The 22,576-nt window shown below is 51.2% G+C and overlaps 1 protein-coding gene across 1 annotated transcript in view; it reads right to left on the bottom strand.

The window, feature by feature from the left end:
- The window catches only part of LOC140903746 (alpha-2-macroglobulin-like protein 1), a 73,172-nt gene extending 61,681 nt beyond the window's left edge, over positions 1-11,491 (bottom strand). Inside the window, exon 1 of the mRNA XM_078850681.1 lies at positions 11,392-11,491. Coding sequence (XP_078706807.1) covers positions 11,392-11,491 — 100 coding nt within the window. The remainder of the gene's footprint in view (positions 1-11,391) is intronic.
- Between the last annotated feature and the right edge of the window lie 11,085 nt (positions 11,492-22,576).

Here is a 22,576-nt window from a genome sequence, read left to right as displayed (position 1 = left end):
AGCACAAGTTTGAAATACAGACAGCATAGAGCCAATACTTATAACTTTAAATACAAAAATGATACACGCATACAGATAGCATAATCATAACCAGCAAACCGTAACTTCCTCATAGATACCTTACTTGACCTTCTTTGTACAAGATTTGGTACTGGATCTTGGTTGCAACAATGATCTATATGGTCCCAGTTCATGTCAATAATGTCACACCCTCTCCCTGGAGCGATGGGCAAAGAGGTTGGGTAACCGAAACACCCACTTCCCCATCTCACCTTCACCTATGTGGGGGTGCATTGTTTCTTTCACTCCCCCATCCAATGCAGGGGTCAGATGGGGGCTGGAGGGTCCACTGGGACCGGATGAGTCCTGCAGAGCAACCCAGAGATGCGAACCCTGACTGTCCAAAGGAAGGGTTAGGTTTGAGGAGAGGGTGTGGGGAGAGGGTTGATCAGTGTGACGATTTGGGGAACCTATGTTTCTGGTTGGTATTATGGAGTTATTATGAAGTTGTTGCCATGAAAATTACTGTGTCATAAATGCGCTTCTGTCTCTGTGTATCCACCATTGCTGACGAGGCTTTAAGCATGTCCCTCCCAGATCAGGGACAATCGTAGGTCCTCAGAACTCAACAACTACCTATTCAGGGTGAAGCACCTTGTGCCCATGGGTTTGCTGGAGTCTAGGATGGGGAGGGATAGCTCAGTGGTTTGAGCATTGGCCTGCTAAACCCAGGGTTGTGAGTTCAATCCTTGAGGGGGCCATTTAGGGATCTGGGGCAAAAATTGGGGATTGGTCCTGCTTTGAGCAGGGGGTTGGCCTAGATGACCTCCTGAGGTCCCTTCCAACCCTGATATTCTAGGAGAAGCTACTTTCTCCCCTTGTCTGAAGCAAGGAGGGAAGCCGAGTGGAGATTCTCCAGACTGGACAAGGAGACAGGGGACAAAGCAGGCCTGTATAAAAGGATTCAAAAGGGGAAGAGCCACACAGGATGTCTGGGCAGGAGATAGCCGAGGTCAGAGTAGGCGATCTGCGGGAGAAGCTCCAGGTTTCGGATCACAGGCTGTGGACTGTAACAGAAGACCCAGGGCCATCCAGGACAACCCTGAGCCCTGCCCAGAGAATGCTCTGGAGCAGTGAGGAAAGCGAGGCAGGGAAATGCACCTAGGGTTCACTGGTTTTGTACAGACCTGTGTATTAAGGAAAGAACACTACCATACTAGTCACCCCTGCAAAGTGTCTGTGCGAGGTCTATGCTTCACCAACCCCCTTGAAGCCTGGCACCGGCAGCACGCCCCATCGGGTGGAGCACTGGGACAGGGTGCATCTCAGCTCCGGCGTGAGTTTGAGGGGCCAGCTGGTTCTAGGCACTGCATGGTGTCAGCTCTCGGGAGATCTGCACCTCGAGCATGTGCCCAGCGGCCCTAAGACAGGGGCAAGGCCTGACTCTGGTCAAGCTCTGGAGGGATGCTCTCTCAGCAAGCTGGTAAGTGGCCAAGAGGAGGTGTTCAACTGAAGTCACCCTCCCTCCCCCACCACTGCAGACACCTCCACAGTGAGGCAGCAGCCTGTTTGCTCTGGCTCGCTGTCAGCTCCAGGGATGCAGAGATCTGGCCCCAGGTCACTGCCCCTTGCTGGTTTACCCTCAAATATTTACCTGTCCTCAGGGACCGTTCAAAGGTAACATGGATTTCAGCACCAACAGGCAGACAGGGCCCCTTGAGGCTGGGGAAGCTGGGGGTGGGGCGAGAGTCCCCTGTCCAGGGGAGAGTGATTCAGGAAGGGGGTGAGCATCAGGCATCAGGCCTGGGGCCCGTATCCCTTAGATCGGTGTCCACGGAACGGCTCAGGTCTCTGTCACGGCCAGTCCTGGCATCACAGAGCCCAATTCTGCCCTTGGTCACAGCTGGGCATCCCGAGACAGCCTCAGCCAATGACCCAAGCAGGCTATACAGCCCCAGTGTGGTCTGGGCACAGCTGCGGGAGCATCTCGAAATCAGACCTGAGACCAAGCGACTGGGGACAGCTCGTCCTGCCCCTCCCGACCCAGCCCTGTCCCCGGTCAGTGCAGTGTCCTGTTTATACCAGCACTTTCTCCGCACAGGGCACCTTGTGCCAAGCCATATCTCGGCTTCACCACATCCATTCTGGCCAGCCCCTGTCTAAGGAAGGATGCGGCTGCATCCCCACATGCCCCCCTCTCTACACACACAACTGAAGAGACTACAGAAACCCACAGGGGATCCAGTGCGGACCCAGGATCGGTGCCGAAGATCCAGAGAACAAAGGGGAGTCATGACTGATGGGACCTGAGCCCGTGGGGGCCATGCAGAGCCCTGCCCTGCTGGGGCTTTCCAGGGTCTCTGTTGGTTTGCTCTGGGCTTGTCTATACTATGGAGGCATCGGTAGCCGCTCCTCTAGAGAGCAGGCTGTGTGGAGACGCTGAAGCCAGCCCAGTTTATTGCTGTAGCCTTAGATTTTCACTGAATTGGTGCGTGCCTAACTCCCTTGGGCTCCCTTGGAAATCCCAGCCTGAGTGCCTAAACTCATACCCAGTTCCACTCCACATGGATACCACGTGAAAGGGGCAGCCCGACCGGCCATGAGTCCTGATTGATTGGGGAGCTGGTCCCAGAGTCTTGGATGGCTAGATCAGGGGTGGTGGGAAATGCCATTGGCAGAGTGGAATGCCAGCCCAGAGCAGCTCAGTGGTGCCCCGACAGGGACAGGACTGGGTCAGGCCACCTGGTTTGTTCCGGGCCGCTCGGCTCACGCAGGGACGGTGCTAGCTGAAGGCTGCACAGCTTGGGGGAAAGCACCCGTGGTGGCTGCGGCTGCTGGAGGGAGCAGGCTGGGGGAACAGCCACCGCCAAGCTAGAAAAGTGAAGGGATCCCTGACCAGCTTGGGGGTGGGTACCTGGCAAGGTAGCAGAGCGCAGGGCTCTGAGCTCACACCGCACCGGAGGGGCAGGAGGGTCCCTGTTCTGGGAGCCGGGGCGGCAGGGCATGTGGATGGCTTGTCAGTGGAGCGAGGATCATTGTGCAGCTGAGGCGCCAGGCCTTGGGGCGCTGGGGTCTAGTGGGGATGGGGGTGTGAGTCTCCTGAATGGTCCCATGTGCTGATGGGGCTTTGGCCACGTCCAGCTCATCCTCACGCTCCACCTGAGTGCGACACACAGTTGGTCACTGATACCAGTCAGCTCTGTGTTCTTGGGGAACCAGGGCGCAGTATCCAGGCTGTCTGACTCACGAAAGACACCCCTGCCCCAGCCTCTGCTTGAACCAAAACCGATCAGAGAAAAGACTTGCAGAGAGCAGTGAAGGGCGGTGGGAGACACCTAGACCCCTCCTGACAAGGGTGACAAGATTAAGGCAACTCCCCCAGCCTCATCTGCATCAAAGATGGGACAGGGAGGCATTTCCACTAGCATATGGAATGGAGAACAGAGATTCCAAGGAAAGAACCGCACTGAACTCTGGGCCCAGAAAAGCAGGGAAGCACTGCATCCTGGGGGATCTCTGCTTCAGATGTTAATGAACCTACACCTGCACACACCCAGCTCAGCAGTTATCAGACCAATTCTAGTGATAAATCCTTGACTGATATCCAAAATACTGAAGCAGCCTAGCTGCACTGTGAGCTCCCTGGAAGGAATACCACCCATAGCCAAGAGTGATCAGCTCCTATTGTCTAGCCTAAAGAAAACCCTTGAGTCATCAGTTTACCCATAAACAAATCTAGTGTTCTCCCTTGAACCATTGTTGTTTCCATACAAAAAACCCTACCCGCACTCCAGTCAGTGTTCTGATGCATGGATCCAAACTCTGCATCAGTTCCAGTGGGATTTCATCTTCTCCTGACTGATCGTGCTGGGGGCTCTGCCTGTCTCCTGCCCTCAGGACCCTGAGCTACCACCATCACCTGGGAACCCCGACCAGTTCAAGCTTCATGGAGCGGTGGAGATCCGCGCCCCCCCCGTGTTCTTTTCTAACTCAGGTATTAACCTTTCATAATGTAACTGTAATGTTGGTTTAGGCTCTCCTTCTGCGGGTATCACTATTATTCAATAAATAACTTTTATGGTCAAGCTGGTTTCTTCCCTCTCTCTCTCTCTCTGAATTTTACTCTTTTGTGTCTTTAGCTTCCCCATTTACTCTGCAGCAACGCTTCTTTTACCTAAGCTAAAGATCCCTGGAGTGCCCCAAAATACTGTGGGGTTTGCTCATCCGGTGGGTTACTAGCAGTACAACTGTAACGTGAACGTGGGGATAGGGACGTGCTGAACCTGGGACATACGAGGGTGGCAGCCTGGAAGTGCTGCTCGACCCCGCCTGCTCAGGCGCCCTCTATTCTGGTGCGGCACCTGGGGCACATAAGGGTGGCAGCTTGATAGTGCTGATTGACCCGGTGCACTCAGACTTGCTCTGTTATTTTGTGTGTGTGTGTTCGTCCAATTCTGGGGCTGGAGGAACCCAGCCCAGGGGAACCGAGGTCCGGCAGGACAGCTGCATTGGGAGGGGACTTGCAGGAGGGAGAAGTCGAGCTCCGTATGAGAACACAAGTGACACAAGCAGGACATTAATAGAATTGCAGAACACCCCCCCCCCCAAAGAGTAACCCTAATAAATGAGTGTATCCCAAAGTAAGGAGCAAATCTGGTAACATCACGGCCTCCTGCCAAGCAGGCAAGGGGCGGGGCAAGAAGGGGCCTTGTCATGGTGCCCCCTGCCCAGCTCCCCACACTGCCTACATCCTGGGCCCTCAATGCCTCACTGCAGTGGAGGTGGGCACTTGTCGAGTGAAGACCCCCCCTCTCTGCCCATGGCTCCTCTCCCACAGAGGCTGGAGGGAGGCAAGTCAGTGCAGGCCCAGCACCCTTAGGAGACCTGTCCCCATCTCCCTTGGCCAGGCCTGATGCAAGGCCAAGACTAGGAGGGGAAGAGGAACCCCTCAGCGCTGCAGGCTCCCCTCCCCTCATTTATCCGGGGTCCTGTGTAGGAGCAAGGGACACTGCAAGCAGGGATCCTCCCTGCTGTCCTCACCCCTCCATAGGGTTGCCAGGCATCCACTTTTTGACCAGAACGCCCCATTGAAAAGGGACCCTGGCAGCTCCAGTCAGCACCATCGACCAGGCCATTAAAAGTCTGGTCAGTGGTACAGCAGAGCTAAGGCAGGTTCCCTGCCTGCCTTGGCTCCATGCAGTTCCCGGAAGCAGCCTCCATGTCCCTGCAGCCCCTAGGAGCACGGGTGATCAGGGAAGCTCCGCGCACTGCCCCCACCCCGAGCGCTGCCTCTGCAGCTCCCATTGGCTGGGAAATGCAACCAATGGGAGCTGCAGTACAGGGGCAGTACCTGCGGGTATGGGCAGCATGCACAGTGCAGAAGCACCTGGCTGCACTTCCACCTAGGGGCCGGACATGCCAGCTGCTTCTGGAAGCGGCGTGGAGACAGGGCAGGGAGGGAGTCTGCCTTAGCCCTGCTGTGCTGCCCACTGTGAGCCACTTGAGGTAAGTACCACCTGGCCAGGACCCGCCCGCCAAACCTCCTGCCCCAGGTTAGAACCCCCTCCCTCACCCTAACTCCCTCCCAGACACCACACCCTGCCCCAGCCCTAAGCCGCCTCCCGCACCCAAACTTTGTCCCGGAGCCTACACCCCAACCCTCTGCCCCAGCCCTGAGCCCCCTCTCACACTCCAATCCCCTCATCCCTGGCCCCACCCCAGAGCTCACACCCCCAGCCAGAGCCCTCACCCTACACCCTCCTGCACCCCAACCCCCTGCCCCAGCCCAGTGAAAGTGAGTGAGGGTGGGGGAGAGTGAGCGATGGAGGGAGGAGGGCTGGAGTGAGTGGGGGCAGGGCCTCAGAGAAGGGTCCGGGCAGGGGCGTATGGCTTTGTGCAATTAGAAAGTTGGCAGCCTTACCACTCCAGTGCCCCAGGAGCTGCCTCGGGGGGATCAGAGCCTCAGCTGGGATTTAAGGGTGTGATTTTTCAAAAGCACCGACATCCTTTCAGCTGAAACCCCTGGCCTCAGACCCTCGCACTGAAACTGCTGTAACCCCTGCCCCGCTGGGGACTGGGGTGAGAGCAAACAGCCAGAGAAGGCAGTTAGTGGACGCCCGGTAAACCCCAGATCTCCTGGGTTCTCCTCGTTGGCTTTGATGCTGAATGCCCAGTAACACCCCCCCTGCATCCCCCAGACACCAGGGGACTGCTGTGATCATAGAATATCAAGGTTGGAAGGGACCTCAGGAGGTCATCTAGTCCAACCCCTGCTCAAAGCAGGACCAATCCCCAATTTTTGCCCCAGATCCCTAAATGGCCCCCTCAAGGATTGAACTCACAACCCTGGGTTTAGCAGGCCAATGCTCAAACCACTGAGCTATCCCTCCCCCCCAATGGGGGCACCCTCGGGTCAGTGGGCTCAGCTGGGTCCAGATGCTGGGACATGAAGGGTTAAAACGCTCTGCAGAGTGGCATGGTCTATTCATGTCAATAGTTTGGTCTGTTTGTAGTGGCAGGCTGTCTCTGTCTGGCTGAGCAGCACGCAGCGCAATGTGGCACCAGGTCTCTCTGGGGTCTGGGGGGTCAGAGCTGTATCAACAGTGGGAAAAACACAAATAGGATGGCTCTGTAGTGGAGCAGAGTGGTTCTGCTGGGAAGTCTCTTTATTCCCTTCGAATTGGGACGTCCTAGGGTCATAGGGCTGGATCTGGCCACACTCAGGCTTTGTACCCATATCACTGTGTCAGGTCATGACCATGTACCAGCTACTGCACAATGGGGCTTGCTGGGGTGCATTCCCAGGTTTGCCCCAGGGCCTTTTAATAAAGACAGGTGCCACCTGGCTACTCTCCAGCACTTCGGGACAGCGACTGATTTGAACGAGAGGTTGCGTGTTGTATTAGGGCGCTCATAGAAAACTGAATCCTCAGTGGCTGGATTCAGCAAGGGGGGTTGTCAAGGTTTCTTCCCCACTCTGAACTCTAGGGTACAGATGTGGGGACCTGCATGAAAACCTCCTATGCTTATTTTTACCAGCTTAGATTAAAACTTCCCCAAGGTACAAACTATTTTCCTTTTTCCCTTGGACTTAGATGCTTGGTGATGGCAGCAATAATCAGATATATGACAGGGAAAGAGCCCGCCTGGAAACATCTTTTCCCCCAAAAAAGCTCCCTACACCCCCTTTCCTGGGGAAGTCTTGATAAAAATCCTCACCAAATTTGCATAGGTGAACACAGACCCAAACTCTTGGATCTTAAGAACAAGGAAAAAGCAATCAGGTTCTTAAAAGAAGAATTTTAATAGAAGTAAAAAAAAAAAATCACCTCTGTAAAATCAGGATGGTAAATACCTTACAGGGTAATCAGATTCAAAACAGAGAATCCCTCTAGGCAAAACCTTAAGTTACAAAAAGACACAAAAATAGGAATCTACATTCCATTCAGCACAACTTATTTTAGCAGCCATTTAAACAAACAGAATCTAATGCATCTCTAGCTAGATTACTTACTACGTTCTAAGACTCCATTCCTTTCTGTTCCCAGCAAAAGCATCACACAGACAGAGAGAGCCTTTGTTTCTCCCCCTCCAGCTTTGAAAGTATCTTGTCTCCTCATTGGTCATTTTGGTCAGGTGCCAGCGAGATTACAGGTGAAAGGGTTTTTCCTCTGGCCAGGAGGGATTTTAAAGGTGTTTACCCTTCCCTTTATATTTATGACAGGGCTCCTCATTATAGAGCAGTGCTGTGCCTTATAATGAAGAGCAGCTAAGAGGTGTAAGAAGATTCCCACCTATAGCTGCATGTGGGATTTGCTGAATGCACAGTCATTCTCACCTCAGCTGGGGAGGACAGATGGCCTCATTGCAGGGAGAAACCCTCCCTGCCCCACACCTCCCCACCTTCCAAAGAAAGCTGCTCACTCCAAAGTGGAGTTCCCCTCTATGCCACACATGTCCTAGGGATTGGGAATTTAATCCTGCACAGCTATTGACTTCAGAATTGCTGAATCTGGTAACCAAGCATGCAGGGGAAGGGCTGGGGCTTTGAACCATGCTAGCCAGCTTCTTCTTCTCCTTTGTGGCATTCATTAAATCCATTCCTACCTCATATGCAGCAGTGGAAGAATATTCTCCTTGTGTAAACAGACCTGGACAAATTGCAGAAGCCTGCTGCATATTGATTCTCTTAAGGCTGGGCTTCAAAGTGAAGTTGATTTCAGTTGTACATATAAGTTTTATGAGTTGAAACACACTGGGATTTATTCAAACTGATAAGTACCATTTTAAATATTAAATTGCAGCTTATGGTAAGCGCATTGTGCACTCGAGGGCACTGGAAATGCCCACTTGAGAGAAGAAGCCTTGCTGTGCTACAGGAAATTGTGTCCCTAAAACGTCCTTAAAATAACATGTGATGCCTTGTTTTTCATGTGGTTTCCCCTTATTTCCAGCCAACAAAGGTGCCCAGAATACCGAGAACACAAAGGTGTCCCCACTGCAATTCTGCCCCGCACGCACGAGTGGAGCCCAGGGCTGGAATAGTCAGCAGGTCAGGCCTGCAGGTGAAAAGTCAGGGCCGCGGGTAGAGCCACGCAAAAGGGAAACTAGTAGGTCTGCGAAAGGCAGAGCTGGTGAGCGAGGATGGGGCCAGCAGCTAATTACTAATGAGGAGTAAATGGATCTCCCAGCTCATCTACTAACACCCCCTTTGGTTAGTAACATGGCAAAGACTGGAACGTTTTCTTCCTGTCTCCTTTGTGCATCTCTCCCCATGCAGGCTATGGGAACCAGCCAGTTACGTTTCCCTTCTGCTCACGCTCCCTGCCTAGCTCCTTTCCTGTATAAGTAGGGGCATAGCGAGCAGATCAAGGGACGTGATCGTTCCCCTCTATTCGACATTGGTGAGGCCTCATCTGGAGTACTGTGTCCAGTTTTGGGCCCCACACTTCAAGAAGGATGTGGATAAATTGGAGGGAGTCCAGCGAAGGGCAACAAAAATGATTAGGGGACTGGAACACGTGAGTTATGAGGAGAGGCTGAGGGAGCTGGGATTGTTTAGCCTGCAGAAGAGAAGAATGAGGGGGGATTTGATAGCTGCTTTCAACTACCTGAAAGGGGGTTCCAAAGAGGATGGCTCTAGACTGTTCTCAATGGTAGCAGATGACAGAACGAGGAGTAATGGTCTCAAGTTGCAGTGGGGAAGGTTTAGATTGGATATTAGGAAAAACTTTTTCACTAAGAGGGTGGTGAAACAATGGAATGCGTTACCTAGGGAGGTGGTAGAATCTCCTTCCTTAGAGGTTTTTAAGGTCAGGCTTGACAAAGCCCTGGCTGGGATGATTTAACTGGGAATTGGTCCTGCTTTGAGCAGGGGGTTGGACTAGATGACCTTCTGGGGTCCCTTCCAACCCTGATATTCTATGATTCTATGATTCCCTTTCAGGTTCCCAGGCCCTGGCCTTGGCTGCAGTGTCCGAACTGCTGGGGAAAATCTGAGACAAAAATCTCCCTGTGCAGGCTGGTCACTTCCTTGCTTTACAATCCAGGGGAAGCCGATGGTTCTCCCAGATGGCAGCTGAGTGTCTGATTTCACCAGGTGTTTACAAGGCATTAACTAGCGCATGTAAGACCATAACAACTTACAAGGGCATCCTAGCGCATCTGCAGCACGGCATCTGGCCTGGCAGCATGCTGAACTTTGTCGGGCTTTAGAAGCCATTTTTCTGCATTGTTAAAAAACAAATGGATTTAGCACAGCAAAGAAAGAGCAGCCACAAGCCAGAGCAGAGCAGCCCCGGTGAGAGTCCTAGGAGCTGGCTTTGAAGGACCGAGCTGGAGGCGCCTATGTCAGGTGTCTGGCAGGTGGGTGCTCCTGTCACTCCCCAAGCACACACACACCTGCCTTCTGCAGATCAAAGTAACATCCCCAGCAGCTAAGGCAGGCCATCATTTGAGGCCATCATCTGTCCCCAGTGCCCGCTCTCAGTGGGCACAGGCTTCGTGCCCGCGCTCGGTATCTGAACAGGCTCTGCCACAGCATTGCCAACTCATGAGTCAGACCCTCAAAAACCATGAGATTTAGAACCCCATCAGATCATGGTTTTAATTTGGCTTTTGACTTTAACTCCCCCCCAGTCCTCTGCCAACACACATGGGAGAATTTCAAGGTTAAAAGCCACCCTTCCATGCACACACAAATGCACGCTGCTTCCTGGCTGCTCAGATGGAGAAGGGAACCACCAGCCAGCCCGTTACTGTCCTGCCTTTCCTCTCCTAGGTTATTTTCTTTGATAAAAGAAAGGCTGGATGGTAAATAGTTTGTGAACCACTGACCAAATTAGTGCATCATGTACTAATTAGTGCATCATGTACTTGTACACAGAACTTAACTTATTTTGAGAGTTGGTGAGTTACAGATATACGTATTAAAGAACTTTAACTCCTGCTTTCTGACTTAGCTGCAGAGAGTGCAGAGGAATATCTCAGGAGAAAGTGTCTTAGGCAAAAATGAGCATTGTACAGAACAGCAGGAGAGAAATACACTCCATCATTACACATAAATAAACTCACCATGTAGTACAGCAACAAAAGAACAGATGACAAAGTCACAAAAACGTGTGAAATAACTGGGGTGAATTGATTTAAATCAAGGTGATTTAATTCAGTGATTTAAATAATGACTTAAATCACCAAGTGGAAAGTCTCCATTTAAATCAATTTTAATCAGCTTTTCCATTTGTACTGCAGATATCTTCTAAAGAAAGATGCGTTTCCATTGGGTAATAAAACCATTCAAACATGGTGATGTGCAGATAAATAGAGCCTTTACACTAGATTTGGTACATATTGTTGCTAGCTGGGAGGGTATGCTATAAATATACATTTATTTAAGCAATTCTATAGCTTAATAATTTCAGATTCTTATGAATTGTACCTTTCTAGTATGCTGCAAATGGGGAATGAGATGTTGCTTATTTACTAGAGAATTAACTTTTTGCTCATGACTTTGTCAAGCTGCATTAGGACGGTAACCAGAATTTCATTAAGCACCCAAAACAGCATACCAAATGTATTTTTACTAAACAAGACAACCTTAAATGGTTTGGCTCATGAGCTGGAGAGTAACTTTCCATAGTGGGTGGAGTCATATATATTCATAATTTGAGAACTGAGCCCATCAGAGCTCCGGTAGGGAGAGGCCTGAGCAGGGGTGATAAATGAGCCATGAACATGGGTCACTTGGGCTTCAGGGGAGATTTCAGTGACCCCACCCCACCCTAATAACGGGAGCAGCCATAGCAAAGCTGGAGCCAGGACAGAACATACCCTCTGCAGCCACAGACTGCACCATGGGGCCCACGGGAGTGGCTCTACCAGGGTGGGACTCACCCGGCTCATAGTAATCGTACAGTCTCACTGGGGCTGCTCTGAGATTCTTCACAGGGAAATCCTGCTCCAGGGAAAGGGTGAAACTCGCCGCCTCCTTCATTGGCTGGTGGTCACAGCCTGTTCCTGGGCCTCTCTCCAGCTCCCTGCTGCCACGTGGCTCCCACCCCCAAACAGAGCCTGGCCCCCTCCTGGAACCTGACCTGAGGCAGGGGAAGTGCAGTGGGGAAAGGGGCTGATGGGCAATGGAGACCCTGCTTTGCAGATACATCACACCAGACCCCCCCCCCCCCCCGAAAGGCCTTCACCCCCAGTGAGCTCACCATCCCTGGCAGGGACACAGCTCCCCCAACCTCTCCAGAGACCCTGGCGCTCGGACACGCCGTTGGCCAGGACCTGTCCCCCCGCCCTTCGTCCCTGCACTGCTCGCTGGCACTTGGGGCACAATCCCTGGCTGCTCCCACCATGGGCAAAGGAGGCAGAAGGCGGGTGCCTGCGACACCTGCTCTTGCTCTGCCCTGGTTTCTCTGCGGGGGTGGGGGTCACAGTGCCCGGCTATCATGGAAGACACAGCACCTTGGCCAGGTGAAAGCTGCCAGCCTGGAAACTGGCATCAGGCACTGGGGTGCTTTCTTGGGGGGTGGGCCTGGAGGGGTGGTTCGGGGGGGGGGGGCAGGGGCAGGGGCCAGAGAAGGTACTTTAGACAGCAGCACTGTCAGCTGATTCGCTGTGTGACACGGGGGTGAGCGGAGGGGGAGGCAGGCCGTGGTGATCAGCATCATCCGCTCTGCGGGGGGAGCTCGGCCTGAGCTGAGCCCCACCTGGGGGCAGCACAAGCCCCTTGGCTGGAATGAGAGTGACCCAGGGCAGCTCAGTGCTGCAGTTGCTGCCTGAGCCGTGATAACGTGTCCACCCTTCCTGGCCCCCGACAGGAACCACGTCGCCCTGAGAACAGGCGCGGACAGGCCGGTCACAATGCAGTCGCTACCAGGTCCGGCCAGGCCTGGCGGGGCTGACGGGAAGGGGGGTGGGGTGCAGCTGGGGGCTCAGGCACCTTTCCCCCAGGTCCCCAGGCCTGGCAGCAGCTGAGATGCATTGCCTGATTGCAGCCCTAAGTGGCACCTTTGCTCCATGCAGGGTGGGCTGGTTCCAGCGCCTTGATGCCCGAATGAGCTGAGGCCCTGCGCTGGGCAAGTCTCGCTCTTCACGCCGCGTCCTTCCGCAGCACAGGGTACTCCTGAGGTGCAGCAAGAACCCTTGTCTGGCGCCCCCTTTTCCGCTGCCCCAGGGTGGGGAGGCTGCCCTGTGTGGGACGAGGGCTGAGAGGAACTGTCCCCCCCGGGTCCAAGCAGACACAGAGGATCCGGCACACATCTGGGTGGGTACAATCTGATCCTGCCAAGCTACGAATGCCAAGTGTCCAGACAGTGCCATTCTCTGGGACTCCCCAGCAAGCTGCTCCCACACTGGCCGGCCGCAGCAGCTCCTTAATGCTGACCAACCAGGAGCCCCCAGCTCTGCATCCCGCCAGCTAGGCCGCGCAGACACACGGTGCTGAGGGCCGCGGAAGAACCTGCACAGAACAGAACAGCCGGGCAGGCAGGGAGATCAGAGCAGGGCTGAGCGCCGGACGCTGCTTCCACTGCAGCTCAGCACTCCCAGCCCTGGAGCTGCCAGGCGTGGGGGGGCAGCGTACACAGAGCCCAGAGCCTCCAATTCAGGGGCAAGCTTAACTGGTACCATGACAAACTAGCCAGCCCCGCCGAAATCAGTTAGCCCCTGGCTCACCTTGTCTGTATCCCCATTTTAGAGGGGAACTGTCAAGGTTCCTTCCCCACTCTGAACTCTAGGGTACAGATTTGGGGACCTGCATGAAAACCTCCTAAGCTTACTTTTACCAGCTTATGTTAAAACTTCCCAAGGTACAAATTAATTTTACCCTTTGCCCTTGGATTTCCACTGCCACCACCAAACTTTATCTGAGTTTACTGGGAAACGTAGTTTGGACACATTTTTCCCCCCAGAATCCTCCCTACCCTTACACCCCACTTCCTGGGGAAGCTTTGGTAAAAATCCTCACCAATTTGCATAGGTGGCCACAGACCCAAACCCTTGGATCTTAGAACAATGAAAAAGCATTCAGTTTTCGTACAAGAAAGACTTTTAATAGAAGTAAAAATAAAAGAATCACCTCTGTAAAATCAGGATGGTGAATACCTTACAGGGTAATTAGATTCAAAACATAGAGAATCCCTCTAGGTAAAACCTTAAGTTACAAAAAAGGTACACAGACAGGAATAGTCATTCTATTCAGCACAGTTCTTTTCTCAGCCATTTAAAGAAATCATAATCTAACACATACCTAGCTAGATTACTTACTAAAAGTTCTAAGACTCCATTCCTGTTCTATCCCCGGCAAAAGCAGCATTCAGACAGACACAGACCCTTTGTTTTTCTCCCTCCTCTCAGCTTTTGAAAGTATCTTGTCTCCTCGTTGGTCATTTTGGTCAGATGCCAGCGAGGTTACCTTTAGCTTCTTAACCCTTTACAGGTGAGAGGATTTTTCCTCTGGCCAGGAGGGATTTTAAAGGGGTTTACCCTTCCCTTTATATTTATGACAGGAACCATAAGGTCAGAGGGGAAGTGACTCATCCAAGGTCACACACAGAGTCAGTGGCAGCAGGAACAGAAATCCTCACTCCCATGTCCTTGCTCCATGCTGGACATAAACCAGTGATTCTTAACCCCCCACCCCTGAATCCCCCATCCCAAGTAACAGCATGGGAAAGGCAGGGTGGTCGAGCCTCAGGTTGAGAACTGTGCTACCCCTGCCCTGGCAGAGATTCAAGCCCTGGACACACCTGCTGCTTTATCTTAGATTCACAGATTCCAAGGTTAAAAGGGACCACTCGAGTCTGAGCCCCTATAGAGCACAGGCCAGAGACCTGCCCCCAGATAATTCCCAGAGCAGATCTGTTAGAAAAACATCCAGTCTTGATTTAAAAGCTGCCAAAGATGGAGAATCCACCACGGCCCTTGAGAAACTGTTCCAGTGGTTAATTACCCTCGCTGTCAAAAATGTGCCCCTTATTTCTAGGCTGCATTTGCCAAGCTTCCACTTCCAGCCATTGGCTTGTGTTGGACCTGTCTCTGCTAGACTGAAGAGCCCATATTAAGTATTTGTTCCCCATGTCGGTATTTACAGACTGTGATCAAGCCACCCCTGAACCGTCTCTTTGTTAAGCTACATAGATTGAGCTCCCTGCATCTAGCACTAGAGGGGAGGTTTTCTAAACCTTTAAACATTCTCAGGGCTCTTCTTTGAATCCTCTCCAATTTATCAACATCCTTCTTGAATTGTGGGCACCAAACTGGACTCAAGATCATAGGCACCAACTCCATGGGTGTTCCGGGGCCGGAGCACCCACTGGGAAAAATTGGTGGGTGCTCTGCACCCACCGGCAGCTCCCCACCCTGCCCCCCTGCCCCAGCTCACCTCTGCTCCACCTCCTCCCCTGAGTGTGCCACTGTGTCCTGCTTCTCCCCCCTCCCTCCCAGTGCTTGAGCTGTGAAACAGTTGTTTTGTGCGGCAAGCGCTGGGAGGGAGGGGGGAGGAGGAGGAACACAACGTGCTCGGGGAAGAGGCGGAGCCAGGGTGAGGATTTGGGGAGGGGTCCAATAGGGGCAGGGAGGGGGCAGAGTTGGGGCGGGGCTGGCGGTGGGGGTGGGAGGGTGCAAGCGCCCCCCAGTGCCAAGGAAAGTTGGCGCCTATGCCCAGGATTCCATACACGGCACATGAGTCTTCCGTCTGGGGAGGCTTACACGTGGGCACTGGAAGCTCCCTAGAAGTAGGGGGGGAGAGGGGCGGCACTGGTGCTTTGACCATGGCCCCGTGGCCACCCTTCCACTAAGGCCCTGCCCTCAACCCTCCTCTTCCTGCCCCTGCTTTGCCCCCTCCCCCGAATCCCTCCTGCTTATCTCTGCCTCCTCCCGTGAGGCTGCCCGCTGCTCACTCCTCTCTGCCTCTTCCCCCAAAGCCCACCCTTGCTTGCTTCTCTCCGCCGCAGAGAGGAGTGAGCAATAGCCCCAGGGGAAGAGGTGGAGTGAGGATGGCGCCTCAGGGCAGAGCATGGGTGGGGCCAAGGTCCAGGCACCAGTGCCCCCCCCACCACTTCTAGGGAGCTTCACTTCCGACACTCCAAAGGTGGTGTGCTGGAGTGCCTCCAAGGGAGGTGACCCGCCTCACATCTGGGGCATTTACCCTCCTGCATGGCCAGCCTTTCTGGGGGAGGCTTAGCCTCCGATTTGCACTGCCCGGGCAGTTTTCCAGCGGTGGGGTCTCACCAGTGCCAAACACAGAGATAAAATCACCTCTCTGCTCCTACTCCAGATTTCTCCGTTTATGCATTCCAGGATCACAGTAGCTTTTTTGGCCACAGCATCACACTGAGAGTTCATGGGCAGCTGATTATTCACCCCCACCCCCAAATCTGTTTCAGTTGCTGCTTCCCAGGATAGAGTCCCCCATCCTGTAAGTATGGCCGACAGTCTTTGTTCCTAGATATGTATATTTACATTTAGCCGTATTAAAACACATATTGTTTGTTTGCACCCAGTTTACCAAACGATTCATATTGCTCTCTATCAGTGACCTGTAAATAATAAATAACTTCATTATCTATCACTCCCCCAATTTTTGTGTCATCTGCAAACGTGATCAGTGATGACTTTATGTTACATAGGGAAGAACCCAGAACCGATTCCTGTGGGACCCCACTGGAAACACACTTGATCAATGATGATTCTCCATTTACAGTTACATTTTGAGATCTATCAGTTAGCCAGTTTTTAATCCATTTAATGTGTGCCAGGTTCATTTTATATCATTCTAGTTATTAATCAAAAGGTGCAGTACAGAGTCAAACACCTTACAGAAGTTTAAGTGTATTACATCAACACTATTACCTTTATCCACCAAACTTTTAATCTCATCAGAAAAGATACCAAGTTAGCTTGGCAAGATCTATTTTCCATAAACCTACGTTGATTTGCATTAATTACATTACTCTTCTTTAATTCTTTATTAATCAAGTCCCATATCAGTCACTCCATTTTCTTGCCCAGGAATGATGTCAGGCTTACAAGCCTATAATTACCCAGGTCATCCTGTTCACTCTTTTTAAATATTGACACAACATTAGCTTTCTTCCAGTTTTCTGGTACTTCCCCAGTGCTCCAAGACTTACTGAAAATCAACATTAATGGTCCAGCCAACTCCTCAACTAGCTCTTTAAAGTTATTTGGATATGCTGGTTTTAAAATGTCTGACTTTAGCAGCTTCTGCTTTACATCCTCCAGTGATACTAGTGGAATGGAAAGAGTGTTAGTATCACCCTATGATGAGAGGTTTCAGAGTAGCAGCCGTGTTAGTCTGTATTCGCAAAAAGAAAAGGCATACTTGTGGCACCTTAGAGACTAACAAATTTATTTGAGCATAAGCTTTCATGAGCCACAGCTCACTTCATCGGATGCATGCAGTGGATATGATGAGACTATATCATGTTTTCCCCCAAATACAGAATAGAAATGTTTATTGAATACTTCTGTCTTTTCTGCATTATTATTGATAATTCTACCATTTCCATCTAGTAAAGGACCAATACCATTGTCAGTATTCTTTTTGTTCCTAATATACTTACAAAACTCCTTCTTATTGTCATGAATTCTGTTGGCCATAGAGGTCTCCTTGTGTCTGTTTGCTTCCCTTATCAATTTTCTACAATTCCTAGCTTCTGATTTATATTCAGTACTATAAATTTCCCCTTTCTCCCATTTATTATATATTTATTATTTTTATAGCTGCCTTCACTTCCCCTCTAAACCAGATAATTTTTTTTCACCTTTAAGGCTGTCTTCCTTATGTGTGGGATTGTGCCTTTATGGGCATAGAGTAAAATGCACTTAAATTATTCCCAATTAGCATCCACATTTGTCCAATTAAATTCTTCCTGCCGGCTGGAAGATGAGATCCCCTGATGAGATGCCCCCATGCCTGCCCCTTGCGCTTATGCAGGACTCTGCTACAGACAGACCTCCTGCCTAGAGTTGGAGGGTCCAAGTCTTTAGCAGACAACAATGGCACCCCAGTGGTGGTGATCATCTCTGTGCCAGGGGTTCATTCCCCCAGAACCATGCACCCTCGGTTGACATCCAGGGCCACACTAAAGGGGGTAGCAGAGTGTGGGCTCCCCTGCCTCTCTTTGTAGCTGGGATGAAATAAGCACTAAGATGACTACCCTGACTGTCAGGCTACAGAATCATTCTCGCCTGAGACTGACAGCCCCGGGCAGGTCCCTGTGGAAGCAGCTCCTCACACCACTCAGCCCCCAGGGGAGGTTTCAGGAATAAATTGATAAACTAAACAGTAATAAATCACCAGGCGCAGATGGGATTCACCCAAGAGTTCTGAAGGAACATAGATGTGAAATTGGAGAACTATAACTGTGGTTTAAAGAAAAGGAGTACTTGTGGCACCTTAGAGACTAACAAATTTATTTGAGCATAAGCTTTCGTGCATTCATCCGAAGAAGTGAGCTGTAGCTCACAAAAGCTTATGCTCAAATAAATTTGTTAGTCTCTAAGGTGCCACAAGTACTCCTTTTCTTTTTACGAATACAGACTAACACGGGTGCTACTCTGAAACCTAACTGTGGTTTGTAACCTATCATTTAAATCAGCTTCTGCACCAGATGACTGTAGGGTAGCTAATACAATGCTATTTTTTTTTAAATAAGGCTCCAGAGACGATCCCGGTAATTACAGGCCAGTAAGCCCCACTTCAGTACCAGGCAAATTGGTAAAAAAAATATAGCAAAGAACAGAATTATCAGACACATAGATGAACACAATTTGTTAGGGAAGAGTCAACTTGGTTTTTGTAAAGGAAAATCATGCCTCATTAATCTATTAGAATTCTTTGAGGGGGGTCAACAAGCATGTGGACAAGGGTGATCCAGTGGATATAGAGTACTTAGATTTTCAGAAAGCCTTTGACAAGGTCCCTCAACAAAGGCTCTTAAGCAAAATAAGCAGTTGTGGGACAAGAGGGAAGGTGCTCTCATGGCTCAGTAACTGGTTACAAGATAGGAAACGAAGGGTAGGAATAAATGGTCAGTTTTCAGAATTGAGAGAGGTAAAGTGATATCCCCCAGGTCTGTACTGGGACCAGTGCATAAATGATCTGGAAAAAGGGGTAAACAGTGAGGTGGTAAAATTTGCAGATGATACAAAACTACTCAAGATAGTTAAGTCCAAAGCAGACTCTGAAGAGATACAAAGGGATCTCACCAAACTGGGTGACTAGGCAACAAAATGGCAGATGAAATTCAGAGTTGATAAATGCAAAGTGATGCACTTTGGAAAACATAATCCCAAATATACATACAAAATGATGGGGTCTAAATTATCTGCTCCCACTCAGTAAACAGATCTTGGAGTCATCGTGGATAGTTCTCAGAAAACATCCCCTCTCAGAACACAACAATGTACAGCGGCAGTCAAAAAAGCTAACAGAATGTTAGGAACCATTAGGAAAGGGATAGAAAATAAGACAGAAAATCATATTGCCTCTATATCCATGGTACACCCACATCTTAATTACTGCATGCAGATGTGGTCGCCCCATCTCAAAAAAGATATGTTAGAATTGGAAAAGGTTCGGAGAAGGGCAACAAAAAGATTAGGGGGAGGAACGGCTTCTGTATCAGGAGAGATTAAAAAGACTGGGACCTTGCAGCTTGGAAAATCAGTGATGAAGAGGGGATATGATAGAGGGCTATAAAATCTTGACTGGTGCGGAGAAAGGGAATGAGGAAGTGTTATTTACTCCTTCACATCACACAAGAACTTGGGGTCACCCAATGAAGTTAATAAACATCAAGTTTAAAACAGACAAAGGGAAGTATTTCTTCATAGAACGCACAGTCAATCTGTGGAACTCGTTACCACGGGATGTTGTGAAGGCCAAAACTATAACAGGGTTCAAAAAAGAACTAGATAAGTTCATGGAGGACAGGTTCATCAATGGCTATTAGACAGGATGGTCAGGGATGCAACCCCATGTTCTGAGTGTCCCTAGTCTCTGGTTGCCAGAAGCTGGGAGTGGACAACAGGGGATGGATCACTCTATGGTTGGCTGTTCTGTTCATTCCCTCTGGGGCACCAGGCACTGTCGGCAGACAGGATACTAGGCTAGATGGACCATTGGTCTGACCCAGTGTGGCCATTCTTATGTTCCTCCCTCCAACCCTGCTGCCTCTCTCCTGCCTTTAGTAACTCAACCCCCTTTGTAAATGTCATTTACACTGATGCCACCTTGCAACCCTGCATCTGGTTGCCCTTCATTTCCTTACTCACAGGGAGCTGCTGCCCCTCAAGTGCCCTCTCAGGATCTGGCTACTTTACAGGGAACAACAGGGCCCCATCTCCCCCAACCTCACCCTCTGAGGTGTTGGAGACAGGGCCTTGCCCGTCCCAGACCTGTCTATCGGCTGGTTTTGAGAAGTTCCCGTGAAACCAGGAAGCTGGTTCCTAAATTGATTCAGACCAAGGCCACGCCCACAATGTAGGGCTCTCTGTCCCCCTCTACTGGTAGTGGTGCCACATGGCAGTCACTAAACCATCACAGGCTTGGCGAGCAGAGCAGGGCTTTAGCTCAGGCAACAGGTTGCACTTTAAAGTCCTGAGGTCCCAGGTTCAATCCCCCCATTGGTGGCCCAGCTGTCAGTGTGGCGGTACACCACCAGCTCCTTCCAGGGCAGTGTGAATCTTTCTCCTGCCACCTCATTGTTATTTTTGACACACTCTGGAGTATTATGTCACCTGTCAAGGTAATTGTCTGTTTTGACGGTCTGTCCTGTTTGTGAGTCGTTCGTCTGCGGTGGTTGGCTGCAGGCTGGGTTCCATTCGACAGGAGGCGGGCAGTGCAGCCTGCTGGGCTGGTGCCAGAGACCCTGGCACACCTTTCTCCAGGCACGTCTGAGCGGGTGCGTTGCTCGTGCAGGACATGCCACTGAATAGCAGACAGCTTGTTCTGGCTGGAGAGCACAATGCTGGCAGTAGGCCAGGCCAGACAGGGCTCAGCCCAGGGACATGCTGGCTCCCAGCTGTGAGACAAGGTGGTTTCTTGAGACTGTAGCTCTCTGGGCCCCATTGAATGTGGAAAGTTGGGTATCCTGGAGGGCAACCAAGCACACAGGGACCATGTGCACTGGTGACCAGCTGGCTGCATGTGCCCAGTTGCTGTGACTAGATGTACAAGTCAAGCATGCAAATGCACATGCAATTCTATGGAGAGCTGGCCCAGGCTGTCAAGGTTCCCCCCTCCCCACTCTGAACTCTGGGGTACAGATGTGGGAACCTTCATGAAAGACCCCCTAAGCTTATATTCTACCAGCATAGGTTAAAACTTCCCCAAGGCACAAATTCCTTTCCTTGTCCTTGGACAGTACGGCTGCCACCACCAAATGATTTACACAAAAATTTAGGGAAGGGTCACTTGGAATCCCTATCCCCCCAAAATATCCCCCCAAGCCCCTTCACCCCCTTTCCTGGGGAGGCTTGAGAATAATCTACCAACCAATTGCCTTAACAATGTGAGACCAGACCAGACCCCAGGGCAGCTCTACCTTTTTGCCGCCCCAAGCGGAGAAGCAAAGAAGAAAAAATAAAAAAGCTGCTGCCAAAGTGCCGCTGAAGAAGGAAAATAAAAAAGTCCGAGCACCGCCCCAAGAACGGCCGGAGGGTCGCCCCTTCCGGGTGGCCGCCCCAGGCTCCTGCTTCCTTAGCTGGGGCCTAGAGCCGGCCCTGCCAGACCCTTTGTCTTCAGGATGCTGAAATCAGTCAGGTTCTTAAAAGAAGAGCTTTATTATAAAGAAAAAAGTAAAAGAATCACACCTGCAAAATCAGGATGGAAGGTAATAAAAAGATTTAAAACACAGAGGATTCCCCTCTGGGCTCAGCTTCACAGTTACAAAAACAGGAATAGAACTACCTTTGCAGCATAGGAAAATTCACAAGCCAAAACAAAAGATAACCTAATGCATTTCCTTGCCCTACTTACAATTTCTGTGGTTCTAGGTGGATTATTCCAGGTATATTTTCAGAAAATGATGTACCTGCTTGGCTTCTCCCTCTGTCTGGAGAGGGAACAACAAAAGAGAACAGCAAACAAATCCTTCCCCCCGAGATTTGAAAGTATCTTCTTTCCTCATGGTCCTTCTGGTCAGGTGCCAACTAGGTTATTTGAGCTTCTTAACCCCTTACAGGTAAGGCGATTCAGTACAGCTGCCAAGGAGGGATTTTATGCTACTGCATACATAAAGGTTGTTACCCTTCCCTCTATATTCATGACACAGGCACTGGAGAATCCCAGAGCTAGAGAAATGGCACAGCGCTCCTGCCGATCAGGTGACCTTTCCACAGCGGGCGACCTAAGGCTGAGGTGACCTGCGGAGATGTAGGGAAGGGATGTGGTGGGCTCAGGAGAAGGAGCAGGCTCAGGGCATGCAGTGGAGATCCCATGGCAGCTAGAGGAGGGAGGGGCTTTCAGGCTAGACAAGGTGTGGGAGGTAAAAGCCTCATTTGTTTTGCCACCTTGTGACCTCCAGATTGTCCCAGTCGAGATGATAACTTGCCAGTCCTGGGAGCCCTTCCTCCAGATGGGCCATCACAAGGGACAGTAGGCTGGGGGTTATTTGGGTTCCTCACGACGGGCTCTCTGGAAGTAGCTGAGCCATGCTAAGCTCTGTATTCTTCTCCTTAAAGAAACCCAGCTCTCACACTCTGAGTCTGCCGGGTGGGAGCCAGGGGCTTATCACAGAGTTTAGTCACCATTGTGCCCCATCCTTTTATCCATCGCGGAGGGCCTGGATGGATTAACTTCCCAGCTGAGGCCACCACTTTGCTCCTCACCACCTGCCCCCAGCTGGGGGTGGTGGGGATGTGATCATCCCAAACCCTCTCTCTGATGGCCATTCCCCCCACCCCACCCCACCCCCACCGCCCCCCACAGTCTCTGGGAGCGGAGCTGGCTGCCAGGTGCAGGAGGAAAGGCTCCTTCCCCTTCCTAGGGCCCCTCTCTCAGGGTGATCTCGGTCAGCAGCCCAGTTTCTACAGGTGGCTGGGCTGT

This window comes from Lepidochelys kempii, chromosome 27 (assembly GCF_965140285.1).
Source record: "Lepidochelys kempii isolate rLepKem1 chromosome 27, rLepKem1.hap1, whole genome shotgun sequence".
Taxonomy (NCBI): Eukaryota; Metazoa; Chordata; order Testudines; family Cheloniidae; genus Lepidochelys; species Lepidochelys kempii.
This window is presented reverse-complemented; position numbering and strand designations above follow the sequence as displayed.